Source organism: Pseudorasbora parva, chromosome 2, assembly GCF_024679245.1.
Source record: "Pseudorasbora parva isolate DD20220531a chromosome 2, ASM2467924v1, whole genome shotgun sequence".
Lineage (NCBI taxonomy): Eukaryota > Metazoa > Chordata > Actinopteri > Cypriniformes > Gobionidae > Pseudorasbora > Pseudorasbora parva.
The window spans coordinates 10,818,734-10,837,052 of record NC_090173.1 but is presented as its reverse complement, the minus strand read 5'-3'; the positions used below and the strand labels follow the sequence as shown (position 1 = coordinate 10,837,052).

General features: G+C 38.9%; 1 protein-coding gene across 15 annotated transcripts in view; it reads left to right on the top strand.

Moving 5' to 3' along the window:
• rbfox3b (RNA binding fox-1 homolog 3b) overlaps positions 1-18,319 on the top strand; it is a 622,784-nt gene that overhangs the window by 540,596 nt on the left and 63,869 nt on the right. For all 15 annotated transcript variants that reach the window (XR_010908103.1, XM_067456241.1, XM_067456312.1 and 12 more), the window contains one exon: positions 17,153-17,206. Coding sequence is in view for 14 of the 15 variants with exons in the window: in XM_067456241.1 (XP_067312342.1) it covers positions 17,153-17,206 (54 nt within the window). In the remaining variant the exon portion in view is untranslated. The remainder of the gene's footprint in view (positions 1-17,152; positions 17,207-18,319) is intronic.

Here is an 18,319-nt window from a genome sequence, read left to right as displayed (position 1 = left end):
TTTGCGCCGTGGACCCGGAATCAATAAGCACGTGCAGACTGCGTGTCAAATAGTCAAGGTCTGCATATTTGTGTTAATTTCTCTCTTTAATGTCCACCATTGTGGAAATGTGTCTTTGGCTCACCAAAAAATGTAATGATTAGACAGGCATACAACAAGATTAAAATCACACTGTATAAATATAAAAATAAACAACACAAGTACAACTCAAATCACATCCGATTAAATAATCAGTCACTTGCAGAGTTGAGAATTTGAATGGCATCCGGGAGGAATGACTTCTTAAACACATTTGTTTGCTAAAGGGGTTCTGTACCGCCTTCCTGGTTTCAAAGGCTCGAATTGGTTAAAGGGAGGGTGAGCGCTATCTGCAAGGATACCTCTTGCCCTCTTCTTTGTCCTTTCAGCATACAGTTGTGTTAAGGGCTTTTGTGGCCTAACACAAAAGGCCTCTAACACAGAGGCCTTTTAGCCTCTGAAGACTGTCGAAGGTTGGCATTTACGACACGTTTTGCAGTGTTAAAAAATGTCAGAGAGTGACTAGTGCTCTATAGAGAAGTTTGTCCGCTTAGGGCTACCGTAAAAACATGACGGCGACTTCACTGTAAGGAGGCCCGTGGTGTGTGTACACTTTAAACAAATATTTACCCGGTTGCCTTAAAATTTTGAGTTCATTGAAATTAAAATTTTTAGTTAATACAATGAACATTTTTGAGATTCGACAACCTTTACTCAAATATTATTAAAAGATTTTGTAAGCATATTGGGTAATTGTGTGTGTTTTATTTCTGATGACGCAGCCAAATAGTGCTATTTTCATGATTTATCACATTTTTTTAAGTGGTTCAGATAGAATAATATTTGTAGTTTCTATTTATTAAATTTCCTTTGTGGAAATTTCCTAAATTACCAATTTCCTTCATTGTATCAACTCAGATTTTTGATTTCAATTAGCTCAACATTTTAAGGCAACCAGGTTACTTACTTTTTTAAGTTAAACCAACAATATTTTTTTTACAGTGTAGATATAAATGGCTCGTTCTAAAGTATAACCATAACAGTTCATTATGTAAGGCTGCACAAAATGCTCTTCGTATTTAGTATTTTTTTGTTTTCCAGTCCAAATATCTAAATATTCTTAAATCAAGATGCTTTAACTAGATAAGGAAAATTACACAAGATATTTTTTCTTGTTTTCTGGGGGAAAATAATAGCAAAATGAAATGAGTTTTTGCTTAAAACAAGCAAAATAATCTGCCAATGGTGTGAGTAAAATAATCTTATTTCTGTTTGGGACGGAAACAAGAAACCAGATTTCAATCAGACACAAGAAAAACATTTAGATTTTATTTTTTAACAAAACAAGAAAAAATGTTATGTCATTTTACTTGTGTAGTAAATGCATCTTGATTTAAGAATTGTTAGATGTTTAGACTAGAAACAAGACAAAAGACTGTCGAAGTTTGGCATTTACGACACGTTTTGCAGTGTCGAAAAATGTCGGAGAGAGAAAAGAGTGACTAGAGAAGTTTGTTCGCTTAGGGCTACCGTAAAAACATGATGCCGCAAAATGGCGACTTCACTGTAAGGAGACTCGCGGTGTGTGTACACTGTAAAAAAATATTTACAAAACAAGTGACCTGGTTGCCTTAAAATTTTGAGTTCATTGAAATTAAAAATTTGAGTTAATACAATGAACATTTTTGAGAATCGACAACCTTTATTCAAATATTATTAAAAGATTTTGTAAGCATATTGGGTAATTGTGTGTGTTTTATTTGTGATGACGCAGCCAAATTGTGCTATTTTCATGATTTATCAATTTTTTTAAGTGGTTCAGATACAATAATATTTTGAGTTTCTATTTATTAAACTAATGTCCTTCATTGTATCAACTCAAATTTTTGATTTCAATTAACTCAACATTTTAAGGCAACCAGGTTACTTACTTTTTTAAGTTAAACCAACAATATTTTTTTTACAGTGTAGATATAAATGGCTCGTTCTAAAGTATAACCATAATGGTTCATTATGTAAGGCTGTACAAAATGCTCTTCGAATTTAGTATTTTTTCTGTTTTCCAGTCCAAATATCTAAATATTCTTAAATCAAGATGCTTTTACTAGATAAGGAAAATTACATAAGATATTTTTTCTTGTTTTCTAGGGGAAAATAATAGCAAAATGAAGTGAGTTTTTGCTTAAAACAAGCAAAATAATCTGCCAATGGCGTGAGTAAAATAATCTTATTTCTTCACGTTTTGCAGTGTCGAAAAATGTCAGAGAGAGAAGAGAGTGACTAGTGCTCTGTAGAGAAGTTTGTCCGCTTAGGGCTACCGTAAAAACATGATGGGTCAAAATGGCGACTTCACTGTATGGAGACTCGCGGTGTGTGTACATTGTAAAAAAATATTTACTAAACAAGTTACCTGGTTGCCTTAAAATTTTGAGTTCATTGAAAGTAAAAATTTGAGTTAATACAATGAACTAAGTAAGAAGAGCATTTTTTGCAGTGCACTGAAAACATAGTTATGTATATTATATTGCATTTCTGTCAATAGATCCTCATAAATACTACACACTGCACCTTTAAGAATGTGTAGATGGTTTGTAATAGAAAACGAGACAAAAATACCAAGTAAGAAAACCATTTATTGTAGTATTTGAGCGAAACGTGAAGAAAACACTCTCTGACTCTATCTTACATTTACCGTTCTCATCTGCGGGGTAAATCAGATGATTACAGGCTTGCTAAATACACAGACACTGTGCGCGCCGATGCCCTCTTATTGGCTAAAAATCATCTCAATCATCGTAATGACCCGTCAGCAGCAGGCTGGCCGGAAAAGCTGCTTTAAACAGCGCTCATTTGTTTGGGCCGGTGTCGGCCAGTGGCTCTGTGGAAAAGATGATGTTAATTACCGCACAGACTGCCGTGTAGCCGTATAAATTACATACAACATGGTCTGTTTCCCCCATCATGCTCTGTGATAGCTGGATTATTGTTCTCACAGGCTGCCAGGTTTGTGCGAGCCAAATCAGCTCGGTAATTAACTCACGGTTGTTGTGTGTAGGTGGTCCGGAGATATATGATGCTCACTCCGTACGGATGCCACAGACAATATGGACAACGAGGGACATTTGTCTAATCATTATAAACCAAACTGGCATCAGGATTGTGAAAACCGATGATGAAATGATGATGTTTGGTCATGTGACGCATATAGCACGCATAGATATCTATGTTGTGTTTAAACTTGCATTATTTCTAACGATACACCACAAAAATGTTAACTGTCACCCCCCTTTTTGAAAATATACATGAAAATTCACTATCCAAACTTAAATGTTTGCAATTCAGGAATGCTTTGGGATATAGACATACGTTTGGTATCCTTGTAAAGAAGACAGTCAGCAGAGTATTGCTCAAGTGAAATCACTTAAAAAAATTAAAGTATAAAAAAGTAATGGAAGTTTAAGTTTACTGTAAATCAAATACACTGTACTAGATATTTAATATTTAATATAAAATATATGTTACAAAATAATTTGTACTCTAAAATGACTATCAAATCAAAGCCATATGTCTAATCAATTTTTGTTCCAAATTTGAAGTTGATATCACAAAAATTGAAGTTCCCATGAGATTTTGTTTAGGCGCTGTACCAAAAATAGCCACTGGGTGTCATTGAAATTCCATTGATCCTGTGTCCAAAAAAAAAAAAAAAAAAAAAAAATATATATATATATATATATATATATATATATATATATATATATATATATATATATATATATATATTCCAAATATTACAAAACAGTTTGTAGATATAGAACCGTGCGACTCAGACCTTTCCGACAATGTGTTTTGTTAAGATTAGAAAAGGTTTTCATTATAAAGTAGTTCAATAAATATGAAATATGACGACGCCTCTTGGGGAGGAGCCCTGCTAGAATAATTTAGAGCACCGTTTCCATGGTAACCCAAGGTCCGATTTCAACACGGTTTTCACAGGATGAATCTTGAGTTCGTAAGCTTTCGAATGATATATAGTTTGTCAACATTAGATCAGGATAAATATAGGATATATTGTTTTAAACATGCAGTGGCAAATGGGCCCACCGGTGGGCCAGTGACCCTTAAGGGGTTAAGTAATATGCCTTCCCAGGTGTTAAATGTTTTTCATTAAAAATATATACAAATTCTTAAGGTGTTATGCTTAAAACAAGAAACATCTTGTTTTAATAGTGAATTAAGTTTATTTTTCTGACTCCACTGATATATATTGTTCCTTGTTTTAAGCATAAACTCACTCGCCATATTTTCAATCACCACATTTATAATAAAGCCATCATATAAATAGCTTTTTTTTACTACTGCACTCTAAAAAATGCTGGGTTAAAAACAACCCAAGTTGGGTTGAAAATGCACCGACCCAACAATTGAGTTGTTTTAACCCAATGGTTGAGTTGTTTTAACCCAGTGGTTGAGTTGTTTTAACCCAGTGGTTGAGTTGTTTTAACCCAGTGGTTGAGTTGTTTTAACCCAGTGGTTGAGTTGTTTTAACCCAGTGGTTGGGTTAAATGTTGCTTAAGACAACCCAATTGCTGGGTAAGAACAACTCAACCATTGGGTTAAAACAACCCAATTGTTGGGTCGGTGCATTTTTAACCCAACTTGGGTTGTTTTTAACCCAGCATTTTTTAGAGTGTGTAAAGCCATATTAAAATACAATCAGATCAGCATTTATTTTTATTTTTAATAATTCTGTACTTTTAAAACAAACATTTTAATGACAGTGCTTTTTTTTTACAAAAATGTCTTTTTTACGTATCAAAAAATAGCAAATATCATTAGCTAAAATATGCAAAACATCATACATTTTAATGCGACTTTTAAACAAACAACTTTTATGATTAATTGTCCCTCAAAATGTCTTGATCCATCAGTGTCCGTTAATAAAATACATCCTTTCGTATGTTTTTTGTGCAATCATACACTGTGTGAGTAGTGAAAAGCACATTTTCTTTAAGGTTTGCCACGTTGTAACATGTTGAGACGTAATAAGCACCATCTGCCCGCCGCGGACTGAAGTGAGCCTCGCTAATGACTCGCTGCCACGCTAACAAAGCTTGGCGGCATTGATTAGCCTCGTGGCTAATGGAGATTTAGCCTGTGGTGAGCGAGGCCGAAGGTTTTCTTTGCCAAGAGAAAGCAGTGCAGCTAATTAGCTGGTTGGCTAACGGAGAGTCGAAGCTAAATGAGTTGGGCGTCAGGTTAGCGTCGCAGGCTAAAGCACTGGAGTCTGGAAGCCGCTAATGAGCGCAGAAGTACGGGGCTCATTATCCGGAGCCGAGTGGTTTATTACTGAGGATGTCCATATGGAAATGTGAGGTAGGAGAGAGCGTTCCTGGAAGTAAAACCTCCGGCTTTGTGTTGGCTTTAGGGCTGTTTCTTCTTCCCCTCTGCCTGTGGGCCCCAAGGGCTTCTGGGAATTTTTCGCAGGGGGGCCTTACCTTGATCTCTAGCTTTCCCTTTCCCGCTGCGCAGACACCATGTTAGCATTCCACCTGCGGCTCTCCTCTTTTAAGAGACGGAATTAAAGATCTGCTTAAATCTGAGCAGCGAACAAGTCTTCATCGGCATGGAGTCCACTCGCATTACACAAAACCCCACCAATCAGAGCACTTCAAAAGACGCAGTTCAATACTGCTTTGGTCTGCAGAATTCAACATGAGCTGTTTTGGCTGGGTACTTTGCGCATAATTGGCTGCTGGAAAACCCAGCTAATCCGGCTTCTGAAGGAGACTGGTTTTACTCGGGCCTTTCAGGATTGCGTTTTAAATTACAATTAAATTCTTGCATATGAATTGAGGCTGCAAACCAGATGTGGAATCGCTACAAACACAGAAAAAAGGTGTCAAAAATGTTCCTTTTAGGGGAACAACAACCAGGCATTAGTACTGTTTTTTTTACCATACTGAGGTTTATAGTAGTACTTTAAGGTATGTATTTGTGCTCTAAGGTAGCAACTTTTAGGAGTAAAAAAAAAGGTAGAAAGATGACCTTTTAAAGACACTGCCCCAGCAGTGTTGGGTAAGTTACTTTAAAAAAGTAATTAACTGCTAGTTACTAATTACATATTCAATAGTGTGATTAGATTACTGTACAAATCTCCAAAAAGTAATTAATTACTTATTACTAATTACTTTCCAAATCCTTTATCAACCTCGAGTTAAGTGATAGACATGAAATGGCTCTTTTAATTCATTCAAATATATAATTTAAAACTACATCAATTAATCTAATCAGCTCACCAAAGTATGATAAATGTGAGAAGAATTGATAAAACATGCATTTTAAAGTTAGACTTTAAATGTTTGTTAATTCCACAATTGTATTATATATAATTGTTCTATACACAGTATTTAGTTCAATTACATGTGAAGTAACTGTAATAAACGATAAATAAGAGTAATCCCTTACTTTACTTTTTCAAGGGAAAAGTAATAAATTACAGTATTTAATTACTTAGTAACTAGTTACGCCCAACACTGGCCCTCAGTGACAAGCTGATGTACCCCTAAAGGAACACTTTTGACAACTTTTTTCTCTGTGTGTATTATCTTCAAATGAAAGGGAATTAAGTGAATTGTATCCAAATAAACTTTACAGTTTGAATTTGTGAATAGTGTACTTGGTCTGAATTTAATTGAGAAAGCCTTCTAAATTGAAATTTCCAAATTTTTAGAAATGCAAAGTATTTTTTTAACTATAAAAGCAATGGCCACAATGTTGACACTGATAGCATAGGGAAAAACTGCCATATATATATAGTAGGGATGTCAATTTTCACAAATTCCTATGATCGATCGTCATTTAAATTAACGATCAATTAATCGATTAATCGTTAACCTTAATACTGAAATATGCGTCTACAGCAGTGGCTTACAGCCGACAGCATGACAGTAGGCCTATGTGCAATGCTGCTCAAAACGCCATGTTCTTCACCAAATTAATGAGAAGGATTTTTTTTATCTAAACAAAGGGCTATGGGATTGTAAAATTAGTCGATGTCATTTATAATTTAATTAAATTAGGCTACTTATTTAATGACCAAATATAACCTGTAATACAACACGAACGCCGCCTCAGATCTGTTATTCAGAATTGGTGGACGCACTTGCAAGAGCAACGTGCTGAAACGTCACCTAAACCCAATTAATTCAAAACGATTTATTAAAATATTGTTTTCATTACTGTTATGTAATGTGACAGTCCCAATCATAGTTATTATTAGTCGTGCGTTGCTGTTTGAACAGCGCGAGCTGAAGCGGATGCGCTGAATTAACACCGGTAAGTTACACTGAAACTCTTTGCTAGCACGTTATTTAACTCAACAAAAAGCTTCCTATATGAGATTAATCAGATTTATATAAAGTTAACAAAATATTACAAATTATATATCTTCACAAAATGATGCGACTGCACAAGTGAACTTGAATTGAGTTGCTGATATTCATATTCAGAATGGGAGACGCGCTCGTCCTGGAACAACGCTCTGAACACGGCACCTAAACCCAATGACTTTACATCCATTTATTAAAACAGTGTTCTCATTTCTGGTATATAATATGACTGTCCCAATCATCGTTATTATGCATTGCTCTGTATGCGCTAAAGCCGAAGCACTGAATGAAAACCGGTAGCCATCACTGACTGAAGCCATTTGCTAGTGCGTTTTATTTCGCTAAAAGAAACGCAGCCTTTATGATTGATCACATATATAACGTTACAAAATAAATGTAATATTACAAATTACTTCAGCACAATCTGATGCCAATGCACAAGTGCACTTGAACTAAGTTACACGCGCGAGTCAGAGTGTGTGACTCATGTTGTGCACGCGCTCTTCCTGGATCAACGCAATGAAACACACGGCAAATAAACCCAAATACTTAACAATCACAATGTTTTATTACAATAGTGTTCTCATTAATGTTGTGTAATATGACAGTCCCAATCATAGTCATTATTAGTGCTGTTGGAGCTGAAGCTGATCACCGCCACGCTTTAACTACCGCTCACCTCTTACGTTAATTATTAACCAAATGCATCCTTATGAGATAAATCAGCTATAGATAGGCCTGCACACAATATTACAACTTACATTTGCACAAAACAAAAGGCTGCGAATGCACATACAAACTTGCAGTCATGATGAAGGTGTGACTCCAGCTGTAAAATGGTCCCTAGTAGAACTCGGGCACGCTCGCTTCATTTTTCCTCCCGTTTCCTCACGCACGCGCATGACCCTGCTTAATCGATGATCGATAAGTCTTATCGATCAAATGTCTTATCGACAATTAATCAATCATCGATTAATCGTTGACATCCCTAATATATAGTAGGGCTGTCCTCGACTAAGGATTTAGACAATCGAATCAGAATTGTCGAATCTCTCTATGGTCGACCGATAGTCGAATCATCTGTGTGTGTGTGTGAATGGGTTGGGAGGGGCACGACACTTGTCAGCAGGAGGGTAAAACTGTTTTTATTTTCCTTTACACACTGCACACAGCAACAACTTTTAATAAAGCGAACAAAACTGCCTGCCAACTGACAGAAGAACTGACAATGGCTTTCTTATTTAAGGTTTAAATAGCCTAAAAGGTAATGTGGTGGATAAACATTCATAAACCGTTTTCTCATAACATGTTAAAGCCGCGATCGAAATACAGAACATCACACAAATATATAAAAGAACATTTTGATAAATAAACCTAAAAAAAAAAAAAAACCTGCCTGGAGAGGAAAAGAACACTTTGAGTGCTTTTACATGCACGTTCTTAAGCCGATTGTGCCTAAAGCGGGGTGAAGGATGCTAAGTTCAGCCCCGCGCCTCAGGATCTCACTCCGCCACCTGACGCGCACATTATATACACGCGAGCTCAATTTTGAATTGACTGACAGATGAGCTGCACGAAAGCGCTCTGTGGTGCGGCAGGATTTTAAACAACTTCCCGAGTGGCCGCAGACAGGCGCTGAATGCTGCCGCCGGTGTGTGTACACTCATTGAACATGTTCGAATTTTAAAGGCGCGGTGCGAAGCTCGGCGCCCTTAAAGGGGTCGCACACCGATGCTCAGCTCAGCGCCGCGACACGTCTTTAAAATATTGAGCACCCCCATATTGCCAAAATGGTATGATCCTCGTTTCATAACACCCGCGAAGATTCAACCGTGAGATTGGTGGTCGAATCAGGCTCCGCATATCGATGCATCGAATCTTCGACTATTCTGGGTCACACCTAATATATATATATAGTCTCATAATTTGGCAGTACGAATATTAGGCTGCTGTCACTTTAAAAGTGCCCTCGAATGTAAAACAAAATGTAAAAAAAAAATGTAAAAAAAAATGTATTTATCTTGTCATAGTTGAATAATAAGAGTTCTGTACATGGAACTAAATTACCATGAGCCTCAAACAGCACTGTTTCCTACTTCATATGTCTCTATTTCAGATGCCTCGTTAAAAGACTACAACTGACCAAAAGCCCTGCCGATTACACCGCACATGCACTCTCAAATCTTCAATTGTGCATAGTCCTCACTAAACACTGTGTTTCCTTCCCTACGACGCTGTGCGGAGGTTTTACTGCACGTATGCATGAGAAACCGCCACCACAGGGGGCATCTGAGCATGCTCAGTAGAAAAGACCGCTTCCCCTACTGTACACAACTTCCCTACCAAACTAATTCATCTCCATCACTGGTCCATTAGGCCTGGTTAAAACAATTAGCATCTGCGGCACGCTAGCCAGGGAAAACCCCGGCATACAGCACGGAGCTCACGCTGGGGAGTTAATGTGTTTGTGTGTGTGTCTCTGATTGAGCCCTCCGCACAATGTGCATTCATTTGAATAAATTGATAGATTTCAGCCTACAGTTTCACACAGATGCTGATTGGATGAGCAATAATATTAAGCCGCTGCAGCTGCAGCACAAATAAAAAGACGATGAGCGTGCTTTGCTTAGTATCGGCTTCATCTCAGATGTTTCTCCTAAAATGCATTCGGTGAAATAAAACTAGAAACTATCACTGAAAAAATGCTTTTTTACTTAGTATTTTTGTCTTCTTTCTAGTGAAAATATCTAAAAATTCTTACATAAAGAAACATTTATTAGACAAGTAAAAATGATTGTCTTGTTTTGGGGAAAATAACTCAAAATTAAGAGAATTTTTGCTTAAAATAAGCAAAATAATCTGCTAATTGGGTAAGTAAAATAATCTTGTTTTCTGTTTAAATGAAGATTATTAACAAGACAAAAATGTTTGCTTGGCTAGTAAATGTTTCTTAATGTAGGATTTTTTTTTTTAGATATTTTGACTTAAAACAAGACAAAAATACTATATACTAATACTAAATACTATATCTAATAAGTAAGAAAAACAGTTTTTTGCAGTGAGCTCAGATCATTTGATAAAAAATGTTTGAGTTTGCATTGAGATCTCAGACTTATGATGGCGGACTTTGGCATCTTAGCGCAGTTTAAGACATTATTGAGAGACATGTGAGCAGCAGGAGTCATTTTCATTCACTCTTCATTTAATCTCATTGCTGTCTCGAAGAAACAATAGAGATTTCATGTGTGATTTTTCTTTCCTAAGGGCAGAGATGTTAATGAAGATGAAGGCTTCCCGTATCTTTGCATCTCATGTCTAGCGACTTTTTCCCGACCTCTCCCCGGATCTGAATCTCAGACAAATGGCTAATTAACATTAGCTCGTAATCTGACGAGCGTTGACCCTGTAACCCCGTCCATTCATCCTTTTATGTAGTCGGTCTCTGCAGACATCAGCGCCTGCTCTATTAGCACTTCAGCATCGCCTCTCTCCACCCAGCACGACGCTCGCAGAGGTTTTATTTTCTACCGCAGTGGCCAAATGATGGCGATGCAGCATGCTTGACAGGGTAATTACTTTTAATGAAATAATACGACCATCACAGGCATCAATTAAAAGCCGTGCTCATTAGAGGGTCGTCCCTCATCCCTCCGTTTTCTAACGATCCAAACAGCACGGAAGCTAAATCGAAGATTGGTGAATGTTTCCCCCCTTGGGAGAGATGGCACACAACGAAATTGAGAGAGAGAGAGAGAGAGAGAGAGAGAGAGAGAGAGGGAGGAAGGAAGGAAGATGTAGAGAAAAGGGAGCTTGTCAACAGTGAAAGAGAAAAAATACTGTACACACAGATAGTTTGGTTTGTCTGTTTATCTTTTTAATTATACAATAAAATGTGGGCATAATTAAATGACCTGTTTGCTTGTTTTTTTCCCTCTCAGAGACATTCTCAGGCCTTTGCTGAGACCTCACGCCAGAGACCTCATGCCAAAGACTGCAGATACATCACATTTGAAACCTCACACAACAGCTTATACTGAAAAACCTCACCTGATAGACCTCATGCCACAGACTTCAGTTATACTGAAAAACCTCACCTGATAGACCTCACGCCACAGACTTCAGTTATACTGAAAAACCTTGCCTGATAGACCTCACGCCACAGACCTCACGCCACAGACTTCAGTTATAATGAAAAACCTCACCTGATAGACCTCATGCCACAGACTTCAGTTATACTGAAAAACCTCACCTGATAGACTTCACTCCACAGACCTCACGCCACAGACTTCAGTTATACTGAAAAACCTCACCTGATAGACCTCACGCCACAGACTTCAGTTATACTGAAAAACCTCACCTGATAGACCTCATGCCACAGACTTCAGTTATACTGAAAAACCTCACCTGATAGACTTCACTCCACAGACCTCACGCCAAAGACCTCAGTTATACTGAAAAACCTCGCCTGATAGACCTCACACCACAGACCTCAGTTATACTGAAAAACCTCACCTGATAGACCTCACGCCACAGACTTCAGTTATACTGAAAAACCTCACATGATAGACGTCACGCCACAGACTTCAGTTATACTGAAAAACCTCACCTGATAGACTTCACGCCACAGACTTCAGTTATACTGAAAAACCTCACCTGATAGACCTCACGCCACAGACTTCAGTTATACTGAAAAACCTCACCTGATAGACTTCACGCCACAGACTTCAGTTATACTGAAAAACCTTGCCTGATAGACCTCACGCCACAGACTTCAGTTATACTGAAAAACCTCACCTGATAGACCTCACGCCACAGACTTCAGTTATACTGAAAAACCTCACCTGATAGACCTCACGCCACAGACTTCAGTTATACTGAAAAACCTCGCCTGATAGACCTCACGCCACAGACTTCAGTTATACTGAAAAACCTCGCCTGATAGACCTCACGCCACAGACCTCACGCCACAGACTTCAGTTATACTGAAAAACCTCACCTGATAGACCTCACGCCACAGACTTCAGTTATACTGAAAAACCTCGCCTGATAGACCTCACGCCACAGACTTCAGTTATACTGAAAAACCTCGCCTGATAGACCTCACGCCACAGACTTCAGTTATACAGAAAAACCTCACCTGATAGACCTCATGCCACAGACTTCAGTTATACTGAAAAACCTCGCCTGATAGACCTCACGCCACAGACTTCAGTTATACTGAAAAACCTCGCCTGATAGACCTCACGCCACAGACTTCAGTTATACAGAAAAACCTCGCCTGATAGACCTCACGCCACAGACTTCAGTTATACAGAAAAACCTCACCTGATAGACTTCACTCCACAGAACTCACGCCACAGACTTCAGTTATACTGAAAAACCTCGCCTGATAGACCTCATGCCACAGACTTCAGTTATACTGAAAAACCTCACCTGATAGACCTCACGCCACAGACCTCACGCCACAGACTTCAGTTATACTGAAAAACCTCACCTGATAGACCTCACGCCACAGACTTCAGTTATACTGAAAAACCTCGCCTGATAGACCTCACGCCACAGACTTCAGTTATACTGAAAAACCTCACCTGATAGACCTCACGCCACAGACCTCACGCCACAGACCTCACGCCACAGACTTCAGTTATACTGAAAAACCTCACCTGATAGACCTCACGCCACAGACTTCAATTATACTGAAAAGCCTCGCCTGATAGACCTCACGCCACAGACTTCAGTTATACTGAAAAACCTCACCTGATAGACCTCACGCCATAGACTTCAGTTATACTGAAAAACCTCACCTGATAGACCTCACGCCACAGACTTCAATTATACTGAAAAACCTCGCCTGATAGACCTCACGCCACAGACTTCAGTTATACTGAAAAACCTCACCTGATAGACCTCACGCCATAGACTTCAGTTATACTGAAAAACCTCACCTGATAGACCTCACGCCACAGACTTCAGTTATACTGAAAAACCTCACCTGATAGACCTCACGCCACAGACTTCAGTTATACTGAAAAACCTCACCTGATAGACTTCACTCCACAGAACTCACGCCACAGACTTCAGTTATACTGAAAAACCTCACCTGATAGACCTCACGCCACAGACTTCAGTTATACTGAAAAACCTCACCTGATAGACCTCACGCCACAGACCTCACGCCACAGACTTTAGTTATACTGAAAAACCTCACCTGATAGACCTCACGCCACAGACTTCAGTTATACTGAAAAACCTCACCTGATAAACCTCACGCCACAGACTTCAGTTATACTGAAAAACCTCACCTGATAGACTTCACGCCACAGACCTCAGTTATACTGAAAAACCTCGCCTGATAGACCTCACGCCACAGACCTCAGTTATACTGAAAAACCTCACCTGATAGACCTCACGCCACAGACTTCAGTTATACTGAAAAACCTCGCCTGATAGACCTGACGCCACAGACTTCAGTTATACTGAAAAACCTCGCCTGATAGACTACACGCCACAGACTTCAGTTATACTAAAAAACCTCGCCTGATAGACTTCACGCCACAGACTTCAGTTATACTGAAAAACCTCGCCTGATAGACTTCACGCCACAGACTTCAGTTATACTGAAAAACCTCACCTGATAGACCTGACGCCACAGACTTCAGTTATACTGAAAAACCTCACCTGATAGACTTCACTCCACAGAACTCACGCCACAGACTTCAGTTATACTGAAAAACCTCGCCTGATAGACCTCATGCCACAGACTTCAGTTATACTGAAAAACCTCACCTGATAGACCTCACGCCACAGACCTCACGCCGCAGACTTCAGTTATACTGAAAAACCTCACCTGATAGACCTCATGCCATAGACTTCAGTTATACTGAAAAACCTCACCTGATAGACTTCACGCCACAGACCTCAGTTATACTGAAAAACCTCGCCTGATAGACCTCACGCCACAGACTTCAGTTATACTGAAAAACCTCACCTGATAGACCTCACGCCACAGACCTCACGCCACAGACTTCAGTTATACTGAAAAACCTCACCTGATAGACCTCACGCCACAGACTTCAATTATACTGAAAAACCTCGCCTGATAGACCTCACGCCACAGACTTCAGTTATACTGAAAAACCTCACCTGATAGACCTCACGCCACAGACTTCAGTTATACTGAAAAACCTCGCCTGATAGACCTCACGCCACAGACCTCACGCCACAGACTTCAGTTATACTGAAAAACCTCACCTGATAGACCTCACGCCACAGACTTCAGTTATACTGAAAAACCTCGCCTGATAGACCTCACGCCACAGACTTCAGTTATACTGAAAAACCTCACCTGATAGACCTCACGCCACAGACTTCAGTTATACTGAAAAACCTCACCTGATAGACCTCACGCCACAGACTTCAGTTATACTGAAAAACCTCACCTGATAGACCTCACGCCACAGACTTCAGTTATACTGAAAAACCTCACCTGATAGACCTCACGCCACAGACTTCAGTTATACTGAAAAACCTCGCCTGATAGACCTCACGCCACAGACTTCAGTTATACTGAAAAACCTCGCCTGATAGACCTCACGCCACAGACTTCAGTTATACTGAAAAACCTCACCTGATAGACCTCACGCCACAGACTTCAATTATACTGAAAAACCTCACCTGATAGACCTCACGCCACAGACTTTAGTTATACTGAAAAACCTCGCCTGATAGACCTCACGCCACAGACTTCAGTTATACTGAAAAACCTCACCTGATAGACCTCACGCCACAGACTTCAGTTATACTGAAAAACCTCACCTGATAGACCTCACGCCACAGACTTCAGTTATACTGAAAAACCTCGCCTGATAGACCTCACGCCACAGACTTCAGTTATACTGAAAAACCTCACCTGATAGACCTCACGCCACAGACTTCAGTTATACTGAAAAACCTCACCTGATAGACCTCACGCCACAGACCTCAGTTATACTGAAAAACCTCACCTGATAGACCTCACGCCACAGACCTCAGTTATACTGAAAAACCTCACCTGATAGACCTCACGCCACAGACTTCAATTATACTGAAAAACCTCACCTGATAGACCTCACGCCACAGACTTCAGTTATACTGAAAAACCTCACCTGATAGACCTCACGCCACAGACTTCAGTTATACTGAAAAACCTCGCCTGATAGACCTCACGCCACAGACTTCAGTTATACTGAAAAACCTCACCTGATAGACCTCACGCCACAGACTTCAGTTATACTGAAAAACCTCGCCTGATAGACCTCACGCCACAGACTTCAGTTATACTGAAAAACCTCGCCTGATAGACCTCACGCCACAGACTTCAGTTATACTGAAAAACCTCACCTGATAGACCTCACGCCACAGACTTCAATTATACTGAAAAACCTCACCTGATAGACCTCACGCCACAGACTTTAGTTATACTGAAAAACCTCGCCTGATAGACCTCACGCCACAGACTTCAGTTATACTGAAAAACCTCACCTGATAGACCTCACGCCACAGACTTCAGTTATACTGAAAAACCTCACCTGATAGACCTCACGCCACAGACTTCAGTTATACTGAAAAACCTCGCCTGATAGACCTCACGCCACAGACTTCAGTTATACTGAAAAACCTCACCTGATAGACCTCACGCCACAGACTTCAGTTATACTGAAAAACCTCACCTGATAGACCTCACGCCACAGACCTCAGTTATACTGAAAAACCTCACCTGATAGACCTCACGCCACAGACTTCAGTTATACTGAAAAACCTCACCTGATAGACCTCATGCCACAGACCTCAGTTATACTGAAAAACCTCACCTGATAGACCTCACGCCACAGACTTCAGTTATACTGAAAAACCTCACCTGATAGACGTCACACCACAGACTTCAGTTATACTGAAAAACCTCACCTGATAGACTTCACGCCACAGACTTCAGTTATACTGAAAAACCTCACCTGATAGACGTCACGCCACAGACTTCAGTTATACTGAAAAACCTCACCTGATAGACCTCACGCCACAGACTTCAGTTATACTGAAAAACCTCACCTGATAGACCTCACGCCACAGACTTCAGTTATACTGAAAAACCTCGCCTGATAGACCTCACGCCACAGACCTCACGCCACAGACTTCAGTTATACTGAAAAACCTCACCTGATAGACCTCACGCCACAGACTTCAGTTATACTGAAAAACCTCACCTGATAGACCTCACGCCACAGACTTCAGTTATACTGAAAAACCTCACCTGATAGACCTCACGCCACAGACTTTAGTTATACTTTAAAAACTCACCAGATGGACCATTTATCCACTAAATTATAGGTTAGCATTTATTTTAAGTAACAATAGTTTTTTTATGGTTTTAGTTTTAATTATAGTTAATAATAACTCATTGCCAGAGACCTCACGCCAGAGACCTCTTATTGATGCTGCAGAATGAGATTATAGCAAGTTTTTCCCAATCTAAACTCCTGAAAGTAGTTTTGTGAAGCCCGCAGTGGAGAGCGTGCGTCTAACATGTCCTGTGTGTTATGTAATTTCCAGTTTCACGGATGCGTGATGTTATTATTTCATCCCAGGATTCGAGCCCCAGTTTCTCATGGACACAGAGGCTCCTAATTGATTTATCTCTCTCTTATTCCCTTCTTCATCTTGCTTTTCTCTCCCTCTCTCTCTCTTTCTCTCGCTCTCCTTTTCTGCAGCAATTTGGGAAGATCTTAGACGTGGAGATTATCTTTAATGAAAGAGGATCAAAGGTAGGAATGACGCTTGCTTTCTTCTCCTCTGTGTTTGTGTAGCGGCGATCTTTCTCTCTCTCTTCTGAACTCTTTATTGGCTTAGAGACGCCGGTTTGATCTTCCTCGAGTCAGATTAAAGACTATAAAGTCAAAGAACAAAACAGACATGGCAGCGCAGATAATCAGGATCAGAGGTCGCAGGACGTTTGTTCAGGAGATCGAGTGGAAATATCGCGCAGCTGATGTTAACTTCAGGCTTTGCTGTGCTAGAAATAATAAAAATAAGCGACGTCAAATTTTGCCTATTTTTTCTTACAGTGATAGAAAGGTGAGACTAGTTGGCTAGTTGTCACAAGGACTTGTTTCACACATTACAGTCATTTTTGAAAGATATTTTGGAGATTTTGCTTGTTTAATGTTTTTAATCAAAGGAATTCCCTTCGATTAGCAAGTCTAGACTACGAAAAATGAGACATTTCCACCATTACTGGGCAAATGTAATGATAAATTTAACACTCGATCTGTAGCGGGGCATGTTGTCACACAATATTGGCAATGGGAATCATCCAATAAGTAGGTTTTTATGGGGTATTTTATGCTTTTATGTCCATTCTTGTTAACTAAAAATATAATTGTTTTGTTATAAATTAATTATAAAGCTAAAATAAAATTTAATAAATAAAATTTTGAAATGTTACCCTAATGGCAACTAATTAAAATAATTTCAAGTACTAAAATTACTAACTGGAAATAGATAAAAACTGAAATAAAAATAAATAAAAAAACGAAATAGTAATATTTAAAAAAAAATGACTAAAGCACATTACAGAATTACTAAACATTAAAATAAAATGTAATTCAAAATAATAATAAAAATAATATCACAATAATAGCTGGTTTCCTATATATATATATATATATATATATATATATATATATATATATATATATATATATATATATATATACAAAAATATGAAATATTGATTTTGGGATAGATTATAATAAATAAAATATAATATATATATTTAAAAAAAGATCTGTATATTATATGAACTAAAACGTCAAAACATTTTTTATTAATTGGCTTTCCTGTAGCTCAACCAGTAGAGTGTGGCGCTAGCAACGCCA